General features: G+C 41.2%; 1 protein-coding gene across 14 annotated transcripts in view; it reads left to right on the top strand.

Moving 5' to 3' along the window:
• Nucleotides 1-17,062, top strand: part of Numb (NUMB, endocytic adaptor protein) — a 122,029-nt gene that overhangs the window by 89,707 nt on the left and 15,260 nt on the right. For 9 of the 14 annotated variants that reach the window (XM_039111829.2, XM_063261578.1, XM_063261580.1 and 6 more), the window contains 2 exons: nucleotides 3,168-3,200; nucleotides 16,048-16,122. In XM_039111829.2, the coding sequence (XP_038967757.1) occupies nucleotides 3,168-3,200; nucleotides 16,048-16,122 (108 nt within the window). The remainder of the gene's footprint in view (nucleotides 1-3,167; nucleotides 3,201-16,047; nucleotides 16,123-17,062) is intronic. The other 5 variants (XM_039111838.2, XM_063261581.1, NM_001411954.1 and 2 more) reach the window with 1 other exon arrangement.

Below are 17,062 nucleotides of genomic sequence, written 5' to 3'. Positions count from 1 at the left end.
AAGCTGTGCTAAGCCAGGTGGTGGTGGCACATGCCTTTAATTCCAGTAGTCCGGAGGCAGAGACATGTAGATCTCTGAGTTAGGGCTAGTCTGGTCTACAGAGCTCTAGGACAGCCAGGGATATGCAGAGAACCCCTGTCTCAAAAACCAAAAATGAACAGACAAACAAAAATACCACTGTTTTGTAGATAAGCTATTTAATACTGTACTGAGAACCTTGTAGTAAGTAGAAAGTGTTCAGAATATTGTTTCATGAGGCCACACATCTCTGATTTTTTTTCTTCCTTTCAAATTTTCACTGTAGAAATAGTAGGTACCTCTTTCCTTTGACAACATTAACACAGCTATCTAGGATTTATAACCTGCTGTGCCTGATCTAATATTGTACCAAATACTGTGTTACTAATATTTGTTTGTTATTAGTATAAAGATCATAAAGTTTCCTGAAAGTATTGTGGATAAATGGAAACAAATTTTAGGAGTGTATAAAGCTACAGAGAATTAAAAAGCAAAATACCTTTGCAATATGTTTGAATGCTAAAGCTTTAAAATAGGAAGAATCCAGCTAGGATTCCAGTAAGCAACAAAACAGACTGTTGTGAATGACCTCTGAACAATTCTATTTCTACAGCTTTAAACATTGTAGGAAATTGTATGGAGATCTTTCCCCACATGGTCCCTTGTAATCTAGAGTTACCTTACTTCTCTTACAGGTCGTTGGCAAAGTTGACATTCTCAAGTAAAGAAATTAGCATTGGGATAGTTTTTAAGATGGGTTCCTTGGACTACCTCTTACCCTATGCATATAAAGTAACAATTATTTTTAACTAATTTATTTTGTGACATAATTCACTAATTAGCTCCTACAGAACTTAGAGTGCATAGAATAAGTCTTAGAAACAGTGTTGCTGAGTCATGTGGCCTGTGTGGTACAGGCGATGAATATGGTTAGGTGGCGTGAGTTCTAGAATTATTACATCACGCTTTGCCTTGCTGCACTGTGTGTGATCCAAAGTGCCTTTCATTGTAAAAGGTTATTTTACTCCATTGTCTTCTGAATCAATCTCTCTCTCTCTCTCTCTCTCTCTCTCTCTCTCTCTCTCTCTCTCTCTCCCATTTTCCCTCTCCCCTTCCCTTCTTCCCTACCTCCCCCTTTTCTCTTTTTCTCTTTCTCCCCCTTGAGTTTAGATTCTTTTCATTGTATAAGTAGTTCTAGTATTCTAGTATTTTGGGGGTTTTATTCACTATTTGATATATTTGTTTTAATATATGTTCTTATTTTAGCAGGTAAAAGAATCATAACTTGTTTTTAAAACAACATTAACATTCTCTAATCCAATATCTGTCTTTTATGCATTTTGCATGTCACCTTTTTTCATTAACATCAGGGGTCTTTTGTAAGAAAAAGAAAAATCCTATCTTTAACAAGAGCTTTTCTAGGAGCTGAATTAAGTATTACCTGTTACCTCCCTACCCTGTGAGAATGGTGAACCTATAACCTTGGCTGCATCCTTGAAAGCTGATTGTTACTCATGGTCTAACAAAACTAGGGCCGCCAAACTTGGCAGCAGAAGTAATTTTAGTCTTGCTGCAAAGCTACCTGGATCACATGACTATTTTTCCAGAGTTAGTTTAGAGATCTTTTGGAAATATTTGATGCTGTCTATGATTTTCAAATGTGGGGGAACATTCTAGTGTTTAAAAGCACTGAGTTCATAACTCATTTTTCACGATAGTTGTCTTTTTCTAGACATTTTTGCAGCAACCAAAGTTGATTACAAAAAGTAAAGGATTAAGAGTATAATTTAGCCCCAAGAAGGGAACATAAAACTGGGTTGGGAGAATTTGAACCAATCTATTTTGTATAAGTTCTTCAAATTTTACTTCATAATCAGCTTGTGAGAGTGGTACTTAAGAATCGATGGTAGGGCTAGGTGTGGTGGTGAACCCTTTTAATTCAAACACTCAGAATGCAGGGGCAGATCTCTGAGGTTCAGGCCAACCTGGTCTACATAGTGAGTTCCAGGCTACATAGTAAGACTCTGTTTCAACAAAACAAATGGTGGTGGGACCATAGATTGTTCTGGCTCCCTTCTCCTGATAATTGATAATTGTATGGTTATATCAATGCAAGAGTATTTGCTTTAAAAGAACAGTTAAAAGGTAAACACAACCCTGTTTCTTGTTCCATTTGTGACCCATGAATGTAGTTTGGTTGTCTGTTTTTGTTTTTGTTTTGTTTTTTCTGCACCCCAGTGTAAACATTAGCTTTTGATCCTTCATAAATGACTTATTCTCACCTGGAGTAGACCCTGCTCATTATCTTTGTGTGTTGTAAAATTGATGAGCATATATATATATATCAAACTGATGCTAACAGATGGGAACACCTGTGATGACGCTTCCTACCTGACTTAGAAAGGGCGTGGCGAGAACTGTTGGTGTGTGCTTATGATGTAACTTTATGGTTGTTTCTGTTGTGTGTGTTGTCTGCAATGCATCAAACCAGCCTTACACACAGAAAGGAAGCTTGCTCTACCAGCAGGCGGGCTGTTTGCTTCTGATCTGGAACCTCACTGTGAAGGCCAGGTGACCTGGAGTGGCTTCTCAGGCTCCTGCTTTATTTTAATTTAAGAAGCAAGCTTTTACTATGCTACCAAGGCTGACCCTGACCTCCTGGGCTCAGAAGGGCCTGTCTCAGCCTCTTAAGGAGATAGGATGACGGGCACATGCCACCACAATGACTACCATTGATTTTTAAGTAGCAAAATGTATGTAGAACTAACCTCTTTTGTTATTATTATGAATTTTAAATGCAACATCATGCTCAACTAGTATGTCCTAATCTTTTTCTCTGCTGCCAAATTTGGATAATCTCTTTTGGAAAAATAGAGATTATTAAATTGAGTAGTCATACTGCATGAATATAGTCTCTGAGCTCCTCTCTTCCCTTGGACTCTTAGGTCGTAAAGTGTGTTCCCTGCATTTTCACGCACCTTCCCTTTTTCCCTATCACTCCTGGTATGGATAACTCTTTAAAACTCTCATCCCCACCCCTTCTCCCATTTTTCCTTCTCTTTTACTTCTGTATGTGCTTAATTGATGTGAAAACCTGGGACATTTAGCCCATACAATAATAGCACTCGACTTGTCCCCTGTTCCTCCAGGAAAGGAAGTTCTTCAAAGGCTTCTTTGGAAAAGTAAGTTTAATGACATGATTGTGCTTATTCATATAAGGAGTTACACCCCATTACAGCGATGACTTGCTAAAGGAATAAAACCTTGATTTCTTTACAAAACAAATAGATCTGACCCTATATAAAAATTAATGAATTAGTTGCTATCTATGGTAGTACCTGTTTTTCTTTTGATACTAAATCTCATTTCTAGGAAAACCCAATAAAAGAATCAAGTAAGTTTTTTTTTTTAATGATCTCTTTATCATCTGCTATTAGGTAAACACTGTGATCTTTCAAAGCTGTTTTGTTAGTGTATCATCTATATTTTTAACAGGTAGATTTTAATTAGGGCCCAAAACAGACAGAAATAGAAAAAATATTAGATTTAGGTAAAAATTTAAGGCACCTCAAAATTTACATTCAATACTATTTTTTTAATCTAAGTTAAATTTCAAGGGAATAAAGTGTGAAAGTACATAAACTTACCTTTGAAGTTCCGCTGTGACCTTTAACCTGTATTGCTGATCTAGGAAAATCTGTTGTAATTAATAGTCTACCAAAACTTGTTGCATGGATGCTCTTTCTCTTTACCCTTTTCTGGGGATGCTTATTCACTGCTCAGAGCTGGGACGTCCCTCAGTGTTTGCCCAGCATTAGCGTGCATAAGACCTGCCATTCTATCTCCAGCACTAGAACAAAATAAGAGGCTAGAGAAATTGCCCAGTGTTAAAAGTGCTTGCTGCTCTTATAGTGGACCTGAGTTTAGTTACTAGCACACAACCTGGGTAGCTCACAACCAATGTCACAGGCCAACCTGATCTCAGACTCTAACTGCCACAATGCTAGTTTATAGGACATATGAAAAACATATGAATCATTTTAATCTTGAAATAACGTTTCTATAGTGAGGAAGCTGAGGGTTCAGAGTTCAAATGGCCTTCTTAATTCCAGATCCAGTAAGTGGTAGGAGCTTGGATTTGAACCTGACAATTTGTCTTCAGAGTCCATACCTTTAGACACTGTGCTGTACAATCACTTTTTTGTTTTTCAGTTTTTCTTTTGCAGTGCTGGGGTTGCCCATGCCAGGCCAATGCTCCTGTGAACTGTATCCACAGCCTTTTTTTACTTTCTATTTTGAGGCATGGATTTAGTGATGCTCCTCCTACCTCAGCCTCCTAAATAGCTGGGAATATAGGCCTGTGCTGCCAGGCTTCAGTTCTCCTGGAGCAGGGGTAGGGAGAGGTGGAAGGGGTTTGGAGGCAGAGTGTCTTACATTCTAAGATGGCCTAGAACTTGCTTTCTAGCTAAAGACCACCTGAATCTCTAACTCTCCTGCCTCTAGAAGTGCTGTGGTTACAGAAGGGAGTGCACCTCTAGCCAGTGCTGCAAAGACTCATGCTTGTTATGCAAGCTGAGCTGCATCCCTAGCCATTCAACTTTCATTTGAAAAGTAATTAGTTAATCAGGCAATCCTTAAATACCCAAGAGCCTAGTGTTCCACTCATGATGTTCTTGCCTTCTGACATCACCATGGCCCGCCTAACACTTCATTTTAACTTAGAGACTTTTATTTATTTGTTTGCTTATTGGTAATGGGTCTCTATTATGTAGTCCTGGCTGCCCTGGAATTTGCTATGTAGTTCAGACTGGTCTTGAACTCACAGGTCCGCCTGCTGCTGCCTTCCTCTTGAGTTCTGGAATTAAAGACGTTATACACTCAGCTTATTTGGAGATCTTTTTAATAGTGACCAGGTATAGTGCACACAAGTAATTCTAGCACTTAAGACAGTGGGACAAGAGAATTACCGTAAGTTTAAGTCCAGCCTGGGCCATGTAGTGAGTTCTGAACTAGCTAGTACTACAACAGCAAGGCACAGCTTCAAAAAATAAAACAAATCAGTCAATCAGTCCTACTAATGACTTACTCCCACAATATTTTCTTTCTTTTTTTTTTTTTTCTTTTTTCTTTTTTTTCAGAGCTGGGGACCGAACCCAGGGCCTTGTATTTGCTAGGCAAGCGCTCTATCGCTGAGCTAAATCCCCAGCCCCTCCACAATATTTTCTTAAAAACACTAAGCAATCTTAACTTGAGGACCATGAACATACATGACTATATAAATTATTTTGCTGAGATAGCTCAGCAGTTAAGAGCACTTATACTTTCAAGGACCTGGGTTCAGTTCCCTGCACCCAAATCATAGCTTGACTGTAACTCCAGTTCCACAGGATCTGACACCCTCTTATGGCTTCTGTAGATACTAGACACTCATGATACACAGACATACATGTAGGCAAAACACTCAATATGCATTAAATAAAAATAAACCTTCTAAGTTTATTAGTGCTTTTTGAGGCCATCCTGGTCTATCTGACAAGTTCCAGGACAGCCAAAGCTATATACTAGAAAACCCATGTTTGTTATGGGGCGGGCCCTTCTTACAGCAGAACAGGTTTGTCAGTCCACTTGTATTCAGTGAGTCCAGGGAGAGACAGAGCAGAGCCGAGCCTGCAACAGCGTCAGGAGTGTGAGTGCTTTATCGGAAACACTGTTTAATCTTAAGCCTTTTGGGGTTTCAGGGTGTCTTGGTTAAGGTTTCCATTGCTGTGAAGATACACTGTGACCAAATCAACACTTATAAAGGGCAACATTTAATTGGGGCTGGCTACAGGTTCAGTCCATTATCATCATGGCAGGAAGCATGGTAGTGTCCAGGCAGACATGGTGCTGGAGAAGGAGCTGAGAGTTCTGCATCTTCATCCAAAGGAAGCCAGGAGCAGCTACTGTCTTCCAGGCAGCTAGGAGGAGGGTCTCAAAGCCCACCCCCACAATGGCACACTTCCTCCAACAAGGCCACACCCACTCCAACAAGACCACACCTCCTAATGGGCCCAAGCATATTCAGACCACACCAGGTGTTGTCATTCTTTTCTTCCCTACATTAATCTCTAAGAAATAGGATGAAAAGACTTAATGTGTTGAGTTTGCTAGTAGGCTATTTATTATTTAGCAAAAGCCAAAAATTAATTTTTTTAACTTTTATTACATGTAGTGTGTGTGTGTGTGTGTGTGTGTGTGTGTGTGTGTGTGTGTGTAGTGCGCACACATGTGCTTACACCATGCATGGGCACTGTCTGAAGACAGTTGTTCTTCCACTACATGGCCCCCAGGAATGGAACTTGGGTCATCAGGCTTGGCAGCAAGTGCCTTAGTCTGCTAAGCCGTCTCAGCAGCACTAAAAACGAAGACTCTGATGCATCAGCATTGGAGGGCCAGGCATGCTGGCACACGGAGGGCCAGGCATGCTGGCACACAGGCAGTCCCATCTGTCCAGGAGACTAAGATGGAATCGGGGAAATTGGCATTTTAGCAAGACCTGACGCAGGCTGGAAGTGCAAGTGAGCAGTGGGTGCGCAGTGGGTGCGCAGTGGGTGCGCAGTGGGTGCGCAGTGGGTGCAGCTCAGTGGTCGAGCCTTGCCCAGCATGCGTAAGGCTTCAGTCCCCAAGAACACACACAGTGGTAGGAGGGATAGTACTGTGTATACACTTTGAACTCTTGCACGTGAAGGTGGGGGAAGAAGAATCAGGAGTTCAAGGCTCATCTACATATTAACTCTGAGGCTAGCCAGACTGTCTCAAAAAACACAATGCAAGCGGCAGGTGGTAAGGAGTTTTTCTTAGTACATCTCTTCGTAAATTATTAGTTTAGTCTTTGAGGCTGTATGGTTTAATGTCCCACGATAAAGAGAACAATGATAATTTTCCCACCACACACTTATGTAAAAGTAGTCTTGATTTCAAATTCATTAGTCATAGCCAAGAAGCCACCTTCTTCCCCAATTTCACTTCTTGATCCATGGTGACAACAGTGCTTCCAGAAACTGCAGTAATAAAATCATGCACTTCTGATCGGTTACAGAATTGTACCATGAACATCTAAAAAGAAAAGGAGAGGAAACTACACCTGAACTTAACTTCTTCCAAACTAGCAAATCGCTCTCTGCGATCCCAAGTACATCTAGCTTTTGAGAGATTTTTATATGTGCATCTGTTAGTATAGCTGCCATGTTAAATACTTTATTACCAAGGAGCTACATAACCACTTAAAAGGAGTTTATAATATTAATATGTTTAAGAAATCTCATGAGCTAAGTTTAAGTAGTCTCTATCCCATTTTGTGAGAGAACCAGCTCTATTAGATGAAAATGCCTAGGTTATTCCTTAGGTCTCGTCTTAAGCCATATACCAGTGGTTATATTGAGCTTTATAGCTTACGATATGTCCTGACCAGATTTCTAGTTTGCTACTTACAATAGCTGGGTGGATTGGCTGATAGTTCACGAGACTATACTTTACCAACATGTGAAGACAAGTTCGTGAGGCTGCTTACTTGGTATATTTCCCATATGCAGAAACCAGACTATTACAGTGAATGGAGAAGTACAGAGCACAGAGAGCACTGGACTGCACAAGGGTGTGAACAGATGCACAGATGTGGATTTCAGCACTTGGAGATAGTTTAGACACCAAGTACTCAGCATAAAAGCCAGCTTATCTCAGAGAATACAGCATGCGTGTGTGAACGGTAGCCTGAGGTAGCAGCTGTGCCCTTGGGCTGCCCTTCAGCCCAGCTCCATGGTTCCGTCACTCAGCCTGACTCACTGCTGGTTGTTAGCCTGCCTTGAACTCTGTAGGAATATAAGTTTGTGAACCTGTCTTGGCTTTATGCCATTCATTTCTGACCTGCAACAATTAATAAGAGTATGGTATTTGTACAAGTCACTCTTTAATTAGTCACGAGCTGTCTCCCCAGCCTCTGGATCCTTTTATTCCTCTTGTTTTCTAAATTCCTGAACTCTTCCTTAAATTAATTTTATATTCTCTAGGTTCTTTTTAGATATTTTTTATTAAGTTATTTACATCCAGATTGAAGCTTTCCTTCCTTCTTCTCCTCCCAGTCCCTCACTCTCACTTCCCCTCCCCTCATTCTCCCATCCCTTTCTTAGGAAAGGGGAGGCCTCCCATGAATATCAACCTGCCTTGGCATATCAGGTTGCAGTAGGACTGGGCTCTATTGTGTCTTCTATTGTGCTAGGCAAGGCAGCTCAATTAGGGGAAGGGGATCCACAGGCAGGCAGCAGAGTCAAATACAGCCCCTGCTCCTTCATATGAAGACCCAAGCTGCTCAACTGTACATGTGCAGAGGGCTTAGGTCCATCCCACGCATGCTCTCTCTGTGTTTGGTGGTTCAGTCTCTGTGGGGCCCAGGTTAGTTGATTTTATATGTTTTCTTACAGTGTCCTCGACCTCTGGTTCCTTTAGTCCTTCCTTTCCCTCTTCCATAGGATTCCCCAAGCTCTGAGTTTGGCTGTGGGTCTCTGTGTTAGTTTCCATAAGTTGCTGGGTGAAGTCTCTCAGATGACAGTTATGCTGGGTGCCTCTCTGCAGGTATAACAGGATATCACTAATAGTGTCCCTCTCGTAGTATAATAGTGTCCCTCTCGTGGTATGTGCCCTCAATGTCTGTTCCACCTTTACCTGTGCACATCTTGGATTCTTAGATAATCTTTAGAACTTGCTTTATTTTTTCCTTTTGAAAGTACATTTCAGGGACTGGGAAGACAACGTAAGTCAGTGAAACAAGCATGAGGATCTGAGTGTGACGCGTGCGCGCGCGCGCGCACACACACACACACACACACACACACACACACGAAAGTATAAGACAAAACCTTGACTTGAGAGGAAAGAAGAAACAAAAGGCAGGAATAACCATAAACTTTTATATTCCTCCTTTGTCTTCTTTTTTTTTTTCTTATGTGGTGATCAAGTGGTCTTTTAAAGGTCTGGTCACTGACCCCCTTTTTTTTTTTTTTTTGGTTCTTTTTTTTCCGGCGCTGGGGACCAAACCCAGGGCCTTGCGCTTCCTAGGCAAGCGCTCTACCACTGAGCTAAATCCCCAACCCCGACCCTTTTTTAGATTAAGGGGTAAATTATTAATTTTTAGAAGCCCTCACATACACACACTGTATTCATAGCATCTCAGTGGTTCTCCAGTCTCGAGTCAGCTTTAGTATATAAAATATATTAGAGAATGGACCATCTTTTCCTAACAACGATAAATAAGAATCTTGATCTTCAGAGCACAGTAACTCTTGTTTTTAGGTAACTGTATACTTCTTTATTTTCCCTTAAACTTTCAGAATTCCCCAGCGTTTGGGAAGCAGAGGCAGGTGGATCTCTGTAAGTTAGAGGCCAGCCTGGTCTACAATACTTAGTTTCAGGATAGCAGAGCTACACAGTAAGACCATGTCCCCCCAAAAAACAAAAAACTACTACCACAACAAAACAGATAATGACAGGGAAGCTTTCAGGATGTCGTACGCTGCTCACTGTTTTCAGCTTGCTCCCCACTTCACTGATGCAGCCGGGCTGAGGCCCGCCACTGAAGCAGAACATTGCCCTGTGGGAGGGCAGCTCTGGTCCGTCTTAGTGTCACATCCACTTGCCTGTCTGTAACATGTGCCTTATGTTCCTGCTTCTTCCTTGTGGTTTGGTTTTGAAACAGGACTTTTCCAGGTAGGCAAGCTGACCTCTTGCATCCTCTTCCCTCTTCCCTGGGTGCTGGGATTGACAAGCATGCACAGCTTCCAGTGTTTTCTTGCTGCTTCAGTTCTTACTCCAGTCCCTCCTTCCTCAGTAGTTCTTGCCCTAAAGGAAGAAAACCTATTTTTAGAAAAGTGATTTAGTGTCTTCAGTTTTGCCATCTTGTTTATGGACCTCATGTAATACCTACCACTGCCTTGCCTTCTGGCTTTTCACTGAAGCTTCTCCTTTCAAGTCTTTTATTGCAATTAGTATCACCCTCATCCCAGATTGTTCTCAGCATTCGTCACCGTCTGACTCTCCTTGAAACATTGTTCATTTGCAGTAGAGAGAATCATATACTCCTAGCTTTCCTTAAATCTCTTCCTACTTACTTAGTTGTGGGTTCTTCTCTGTGTGCAACTCTCCATAGATGATGTCACCCAGTATTGTGTTATGCCAGGTATTCTGACCTTCGTACTGGTATTTCTGACATAGAAATGGGATGGCATAGGAATCTAAGGTTCTGGAGCCACTTCTATTTAATTCTGCCTCGTGATTAATGCCTACCTCAGCAGTAATGCCTTTATCTGGACCTTAGAGGTCATAGTACAGATATTCCCTCTGTTCTAGTTCCTCTCCTCTTAACCTGTTTATTAATAATTTCAAAAGAGACACCAGGCACACTCTTATGTCAGGGCCTTTGTTGTTCTATAACTTCTGTGGAACACATACCATCCAAACACAGATATGCATGACTCACTTCCCCATCTTTTTCTTTGCTCAAAAGTATTGTCTAAATGAGGCATTTACTTACAACTGCCTTAAAATCCCACCCCTATTTTCTTCACACATACTCCCTGTTTCTTTCCCAGCTTTATTTTCTGTTACCTCATTTGTCGTTCCGTACACTTTCCTTATTTGTTTGCATGTCTCTTTATAAATTCTCTGAGGACACAGATTTTCACCTGATTTGTTTGTGGGAGAATTTTCAGTGCCCAGAATAGTATGTGGCCTTTAGTTTGTACTCTACAAAATTCAAGTTTAGTGAGTGAATTAATGACATGTATACTCTCAAGTTCACTCTATAATACAGAGTCAGTTAGTGTTAGTGAAATATTACCAAAGTTTCCAACAGTAACATGATGCTAGGTCAGAAAGGAAGCTTAGATGTGAGAAATTATAATGAAGGCTTCTGGAGAGAGCACCAAGGCTGAGGCTGCACATGGAATTTCTGTTAATGTAGTTGGAAAAGAAATGGGAACTTTTAATGAAGCAGCCATTAGACACAGAGGCAGCCTTCAGTCTGGGGGAAGCCGTGTTTCTACCCCTCTATTTGGGGAGTCTTTGCATGGTTTGTTCAGCCATGTCATTCTCCTGAAACTCAAACACCAACTTAGTGACTTCAAGGCCTTTGCCCTCAATTTTTAAATAAAATTTAAAACAACAGCTGAACCCAAGATCCCTGTGGGAAACAGATCTCTTATTTATTACAAGACATGTTGCATTGTGATTGCCGATGTGACATCATTACTCTGTGGTGCTGCTTCTGGGAACATCATAGCTGTGCCACATTTGCTTCCTGGGGCTTAAATGAAACAGTTTGTACCCTTTTACCCTTAGCTGTCCTAAGCTAAGCTTTACCCTAACTTTCTTGTCTTCAAATAATCAATTCTGTTTATGGCAATGTGTTCTATCTTATTAGTGATATTGGGAATCATAGAAGTTTAGATTTAGACAAAACCCTAAGATGTGAGTCACAGTCTCAAATATTGGATAGGTTATAAACATGGGGTGGGGGGGCAGAATAATGAATTATCTTCCAAAACATTCAGCTAATGACTACATTGTAGAAAAATCTTCAGAGCATAGCCCACCATATTTGTCTTTGAAAATCAAGTTTTATTGGATGGAGACCACACATTCTACTGTGGCTTTTCGCTACAGTGACCATTGAAGAGTTGCCATGCAGAGTATGTGGCTGACAGTGCCCAAAACTCATTCCTGTAAGTATTTCTTCCAGCTTAACATCAGTGTGGCAAATGAAAGCAGTGGAAGGCTCCTCTAGTCTGCAAAGGTTGTCACCAGCATGCTGTGGTCACTGGCTTTCAATTCATTTTTAAAAGTTATTTCTGCTTAATTACTCTGAAGGACTGGGGATAAAGCTCAGTTGACAAAGTGCTTGACTGTCATGCATAAGGTTCAGTCACAACACATCATATATAAGGCATAGTAGCACCCTCCTGTAATTCCAGAAGGTAAGGCAGGGGAATCACAGGTTCAAGGCCAGCTGCTTCATAGAGAGTTCAAAGGTAGCAAGACCCTGTCTCCAAAGCAGGCAAAGATTACAAAGTGTGTAGTTCTCTTACTAGCCCCAGGTCTCCACAGTGGCTTTAGTAATCTGTAGTTGACTTGTTGTCTGGAGTATTTCTTCAATGTCAGAAACTGCTTAGGAACCATATAGGTTTAGATTAACAAAGAGTTGAGGCCAGCCTAGACTACATTGTAAAACTTTGTCCTAAAGAAAAGAGAAGAGAAAAGAAGAAAAAAGAAAGGGCTGGAGAGATGGCTCAGCAGTTAAGAACACTGACTGCTCTTGCAGAGGTCCTGAGTTCAATTCCCAGCAACCACATGGTGGCTCACAACCATCTGTAATGGGATCTGATGCCCTCTTCTGGTGTGTCTGAAGGCAGATACAGTGTACTCATATATAATAAATAAATCTAAAGAAAAGGGAAAAAAGAAAGAAAGAAATTAAAACTTAAAAGATTTACTCATAGTAAAAGAAATTTAAAGCAGATATTAGTTTTTTAATTTCAAGGTGGGTATGTAGCAAGTAAAGTGGCTCCGTCTAGTTTTATGTCCCACAAGGCCATCTGCGTGACCATCTGTGTGACCGTGGGTTTGGAACTATCCATTGGACACTGCCTCCCCAGAATCCCATCATCCTATATATAATACATTACTATATTTTTTTTTGTTTTCATAACCATAAAATTGAGCCAAGAGTGAACTGTCAGTCAGGTGCTAGAACCAAAGGCTGAGCCACCACCCTCAGTTAGTAAAGCTTTTAAAAGGTGCTTTCATTCTTACCTTTCGTTACTTCTCAGCCCATTCTAATCTACCTCCACTTCACTACCAGTCAGGTCCTCCAGAGAAGCCAGCTTGATGATAGGTGAACATGGGTGCACATGCATGTGCATGTGAGATAATCTCTGTGAGATAGAGTATTTTAAGAGTTGGCTCATGAGTTTATGCATGCAGTGAGTCTGAAGTTTGAGGCTAGCAGGCTGGAAACTCAGGACAATAGTCCCGTGTTACAGACCAAGGTAGGCGTTCTTTCTCAACTGATTGTACAGGACCTGCACTGTTAAAGCTAATCTCCTTTTCCTAAAGTCAGTTATGTTTTTATTTATAGCCCTGGCTATCCTGGAACTTGCTCTGTAGACCAGGCTTTCCTTGAACTCCACCTAGATCCACCGTCCTCTGCTTCCCAAGTAGTGGAATTAAAGGCATGCAGCACCACTGGCCAAAATCAAGTGCTCTTAACCACTAAACCATCTCTCCTGGCCTTGTTTGTATTTTAAGATAGAGTCTTCCTATCTGGACTGGCCTGGAATTCATTATGTAACCCATCTCACTCCAACACATGCTCTTGCCTTAGCCTCCTAAGTGCTGGCATTGCAGGCATGCCTGGCCACAGCAACTTTTAGACTAGTGTTTGACTTAAACAACTAGGTAAACCACCATGCCTAGGCCTAAACTTTTCTTTACCTGGAACTTACTGTACCAGACTGGCCTTGTCTTCTGAGATTAAAGGCATGTACCATTATGCCTAGACCTAGACTTTTAAGTTTGGTATTGTAGTTCATTCTGGATATAGTCAGGTTGACAATTGAGAATAACCGTCACAGTTCATCCCTTGACACACAACCATACCTCCTTATGTACAAATGAAAACAGTAGCCAAGTCATTTTAATGCCTGTATATTTAGTTGTCTGCTGAACCCCACCTAGCTGGATGCTTGCTTGGTAGACACCTTAACCTTCCTGAAATTTCCTCTAAAATGCATTTTGTGTTTCTTTTCTCTCTTAGACAGAGTTACTTTTTCACTCAGTGACGCAAGACAGGAACCTACCCCTCTTGGATACTGTGTAAAAAAACCACCTTTGCAATCTCAGCCGAAATAGCTCCATCCTGATTCTCTCCCACCTGCACTCTTGCTTGTTGATCTCTGACTGACCTCGTGTACACTGCTTCAGTCCAGGTGCTGGAGAGATGACTAAGTTAAGAGCATTGCTTCTCTTCCAGAGGAACCAAGTTCCTCATTACCCACTTCAGGCAGCTCATAACTGCCTATAACCAACCTTCCATGAGGCTCCACAGACACTGCACTCACAGGCACAGACCTGTAAGTAAACACATAGAGCGATTAAAAATAAGAATTTTTTTTTTCCGGAGCTGGGGACCGAACCCAGGGCCTTGCACTTCCTAGGCAAGCGCTCTACCACTGAGCTAAATCCCCAACCCAATAAGAATTTTTTTTTAAAATGCAAATCAGCACTGGTGAAATAGCTCAGGTTGTAAAGGCCCGCCCTTGGTGCCAAGTCTGTTGACTTGAGTTTAATCTCCAGGATGACATAGTAGTGGGAAGGAGCTGACTCGGTGAGTTCTCTGCCCCTACATTTATCAGATGTGATAAGAAAGAGCAGAAATACAAACCAGCTGTTGGGTTCCATTCTTTCAGTGGCTTTCAGTTGCCCAGAGAATTAAGATCCAGTTCCCTAGAAGGCACCCGAGGCCTTTCCTCCTGCTCATTCTGCTTTAAAATCCATACTGAGATATTTTATGCCATTTGCCTTGATGGTGTGTGTTCTCAGGCCATTGCTTTTCAGTGCTCTGTGAGGTGGTCTTGTAACCGCAGTGGCTAAACAGTTTCAGATGCTCACCTAGTATGTGGGGGTGGCAGTGGGGTCCTAGAGGCTTTTTAAACTAACAACATGCTTCCACAGCCAGGGTTCCTGGGCTTGGGGACATGGGGAGGAAAGCAGCGGTTTTACTGTTCCTTGACCTTCTAGAAGCTGCTGCTCCAAATTTAGCACCAGATTCTCTTTGGTCTGTATTTCTATGACAATCTGATACCTGCCCTCAACCTGTCTTTGTTTTAATTTACTTATATCCATAGGCAAGTTAAGAAATGACATTAAGTACTATTGCATTCCCTCAAAGAAGAAAAACATTGTCAGCTTGTTCAAAAATATTCTTGTTTGCTACTCAAACAAACAAACAAACAAACCAAAAAACAGGCTCTGAAGGTTCACACTTTTAGTCCCAGCACTCAGGAAGCAGAGGCAGGCAGATCTCTGAGTTTGAGGCCAGTCTGCTGTATACAATGAGTTCCAAGACAGCCAGGGCTACACAGAGAAACCATGTCTCAAAAACAGAAAACTAACCTTAATCGTCCCTGTAATTTTTAAATCTTCCTATGCCCTCAGAATGTTCCCAGCATTTAATGTCAAATTAAAAGCTTGGCTAGACTGGGGCTGGAGCAGTGGCCCAGACGTTACTTAGTTCAGTTCCCAGCACCCACATGACTGTTTACAACTGGCTCTAACCCTCATCCCATGAGATCTGATTCCCTTTTCTGGTGTGCAGATATACATGCAGACAAAATGTCCTTTTACATAAAATACATAAATAATAATTTTTTTAAACCTAAGCTAAATCATAGTTAATCTTGAGGGAATAAATAATTATTTTTTAAGGATTGTTCATAAAATGATTATGGTTTCTTGAATTTTTAACTGAAAATTTCAGGTGACAAAGGGTCACACTGGTTCTCAGAGGATAGCAGAATGGTTCAGAAGTGACTGAGACTTATCTGTCCCCTTCTGTACCTGCAGGTCTCCTGTGGTGTAACTCCTTATGTATCTATTATTGTCAGATTCTTAGTTTTCTCAGCTGAGTTTTTAAATGGATGAAGACTCTAGTTGGGAGTTCTTTGCCTTTTCTGGAATGTGTTACCTCGGTTTTACTTTTATCTGTCTCTTCTCCCTTAGTTTATCTTACGATGTTGTGTTGTATTTCTGAGGTAATAGCTTAGCTTTTTTTCCCCTGAATGTCTCTATTTGGCTTGAGTATCTGGCTTTGGGTATCAGTCCTGAAGCTGGATTTCCTCTTTCCTTGTGACTTTTTAGAAGATGGAAATCAGTATTTTCTGAGTTTCGTTTTCTTTTTAAAATTATGTATGTATTGTCTCCTCCCTCCCCCTTATCTTTTAAAAGACGGGAAAGAAAGCAGTGAAGGCCGTTCTGTGGGTATCAGCAGATGGACTCAGAGTTGTGGATGAAAAAACTAAGGTAAGAGTTTTGTGAGTTTAAATGTTGCGTCTAATGTGGTTTATCTCTAGTGATAAAATGTCATTAAGCTGTTGTAGTAGCTCTATAATATCCTGCCACTGTGTCCAAAGTACAGCCTTTTGAGAGACTGTTTTAATGTTCAGGAAACTAGTTTAGTAACTCATTTACTCTATGAACATAATCTCTCGGCATTTTGTTCCACATGATGTAGCTTATTGTATGTGCCAAGCATTAATGCTTAATGCTAAGATATGAGTTCTATTTTCTATGTTTACTTTTTTCAGATCCTTGAATGTAAAAGGTGATCTATCTTTTACTGTAATTTTTTTAGATGACAGGCCACATGTTAAATTTGCCCTTGTTCCTTGAGGAAATGTGACTTAGAGAGGGATAATTGGGTCAGCTGCTGAAGGCCCAAGTCGGGTAAACGTTCAGCATGAGAGGTGAGGTTTGCTGAGGGTCCAACAGTATTCTAGGTAGCACTCTGTTTTTGAGAGAAAGGGACCCTAAACGACCAAGATATGTATGGTCAAGTAATCATTAGTACATTTTCTTAAGACCTAAAGACATGGGCTGGAGAGATGGCACAGGGGTTAAGAGCACTGACTGCTCTTCCAGAGGTCCTGAGTTCAATTCCCAGCAACCACATGGTGGCTCACAACCATCTGTAATGGGATCTGATGCCCTCTTCTGGGGTGTCTGAAGACAGCTACAGTGTACTCATAATAAATAAAATAGGAAGGAAGGAAAGAAGGAAGGAAGGAAGGAAGATAGGTAAGTCTTGCTGAATTTGATCTAACAATTCCCCCGCGTCAACCTCGCAAGTGTTGGGATAATAGACTTGTGCCACCATACCAAGCAATTTGTCATTCTCGTGGCCATGTATTTGTTTGCCCTCTGGTGGCTACTTTTTTAGCACCTACATTTATGAATTTTGTTC

This window comes from Rattus norvegicus, chromosome 6 (genome assembly GCF_036323735.1).
Source record: "Rattus norvegicus strain BN/NHsdMcwi chromosome 6, GRCr8, whole genome shotgun sequence".
In the NCBI taxonomy this organism is placed as follows: Eukaryota; Metazoa; Chordata; class Mammalia; order Rodentia; family Muridae; genus Rattus; species Rattus norvegicus.
Note: the sequence above shows the minus strand (reverse complement) of the source record. Positions and strands in the feature narration are given on the sequence as shown.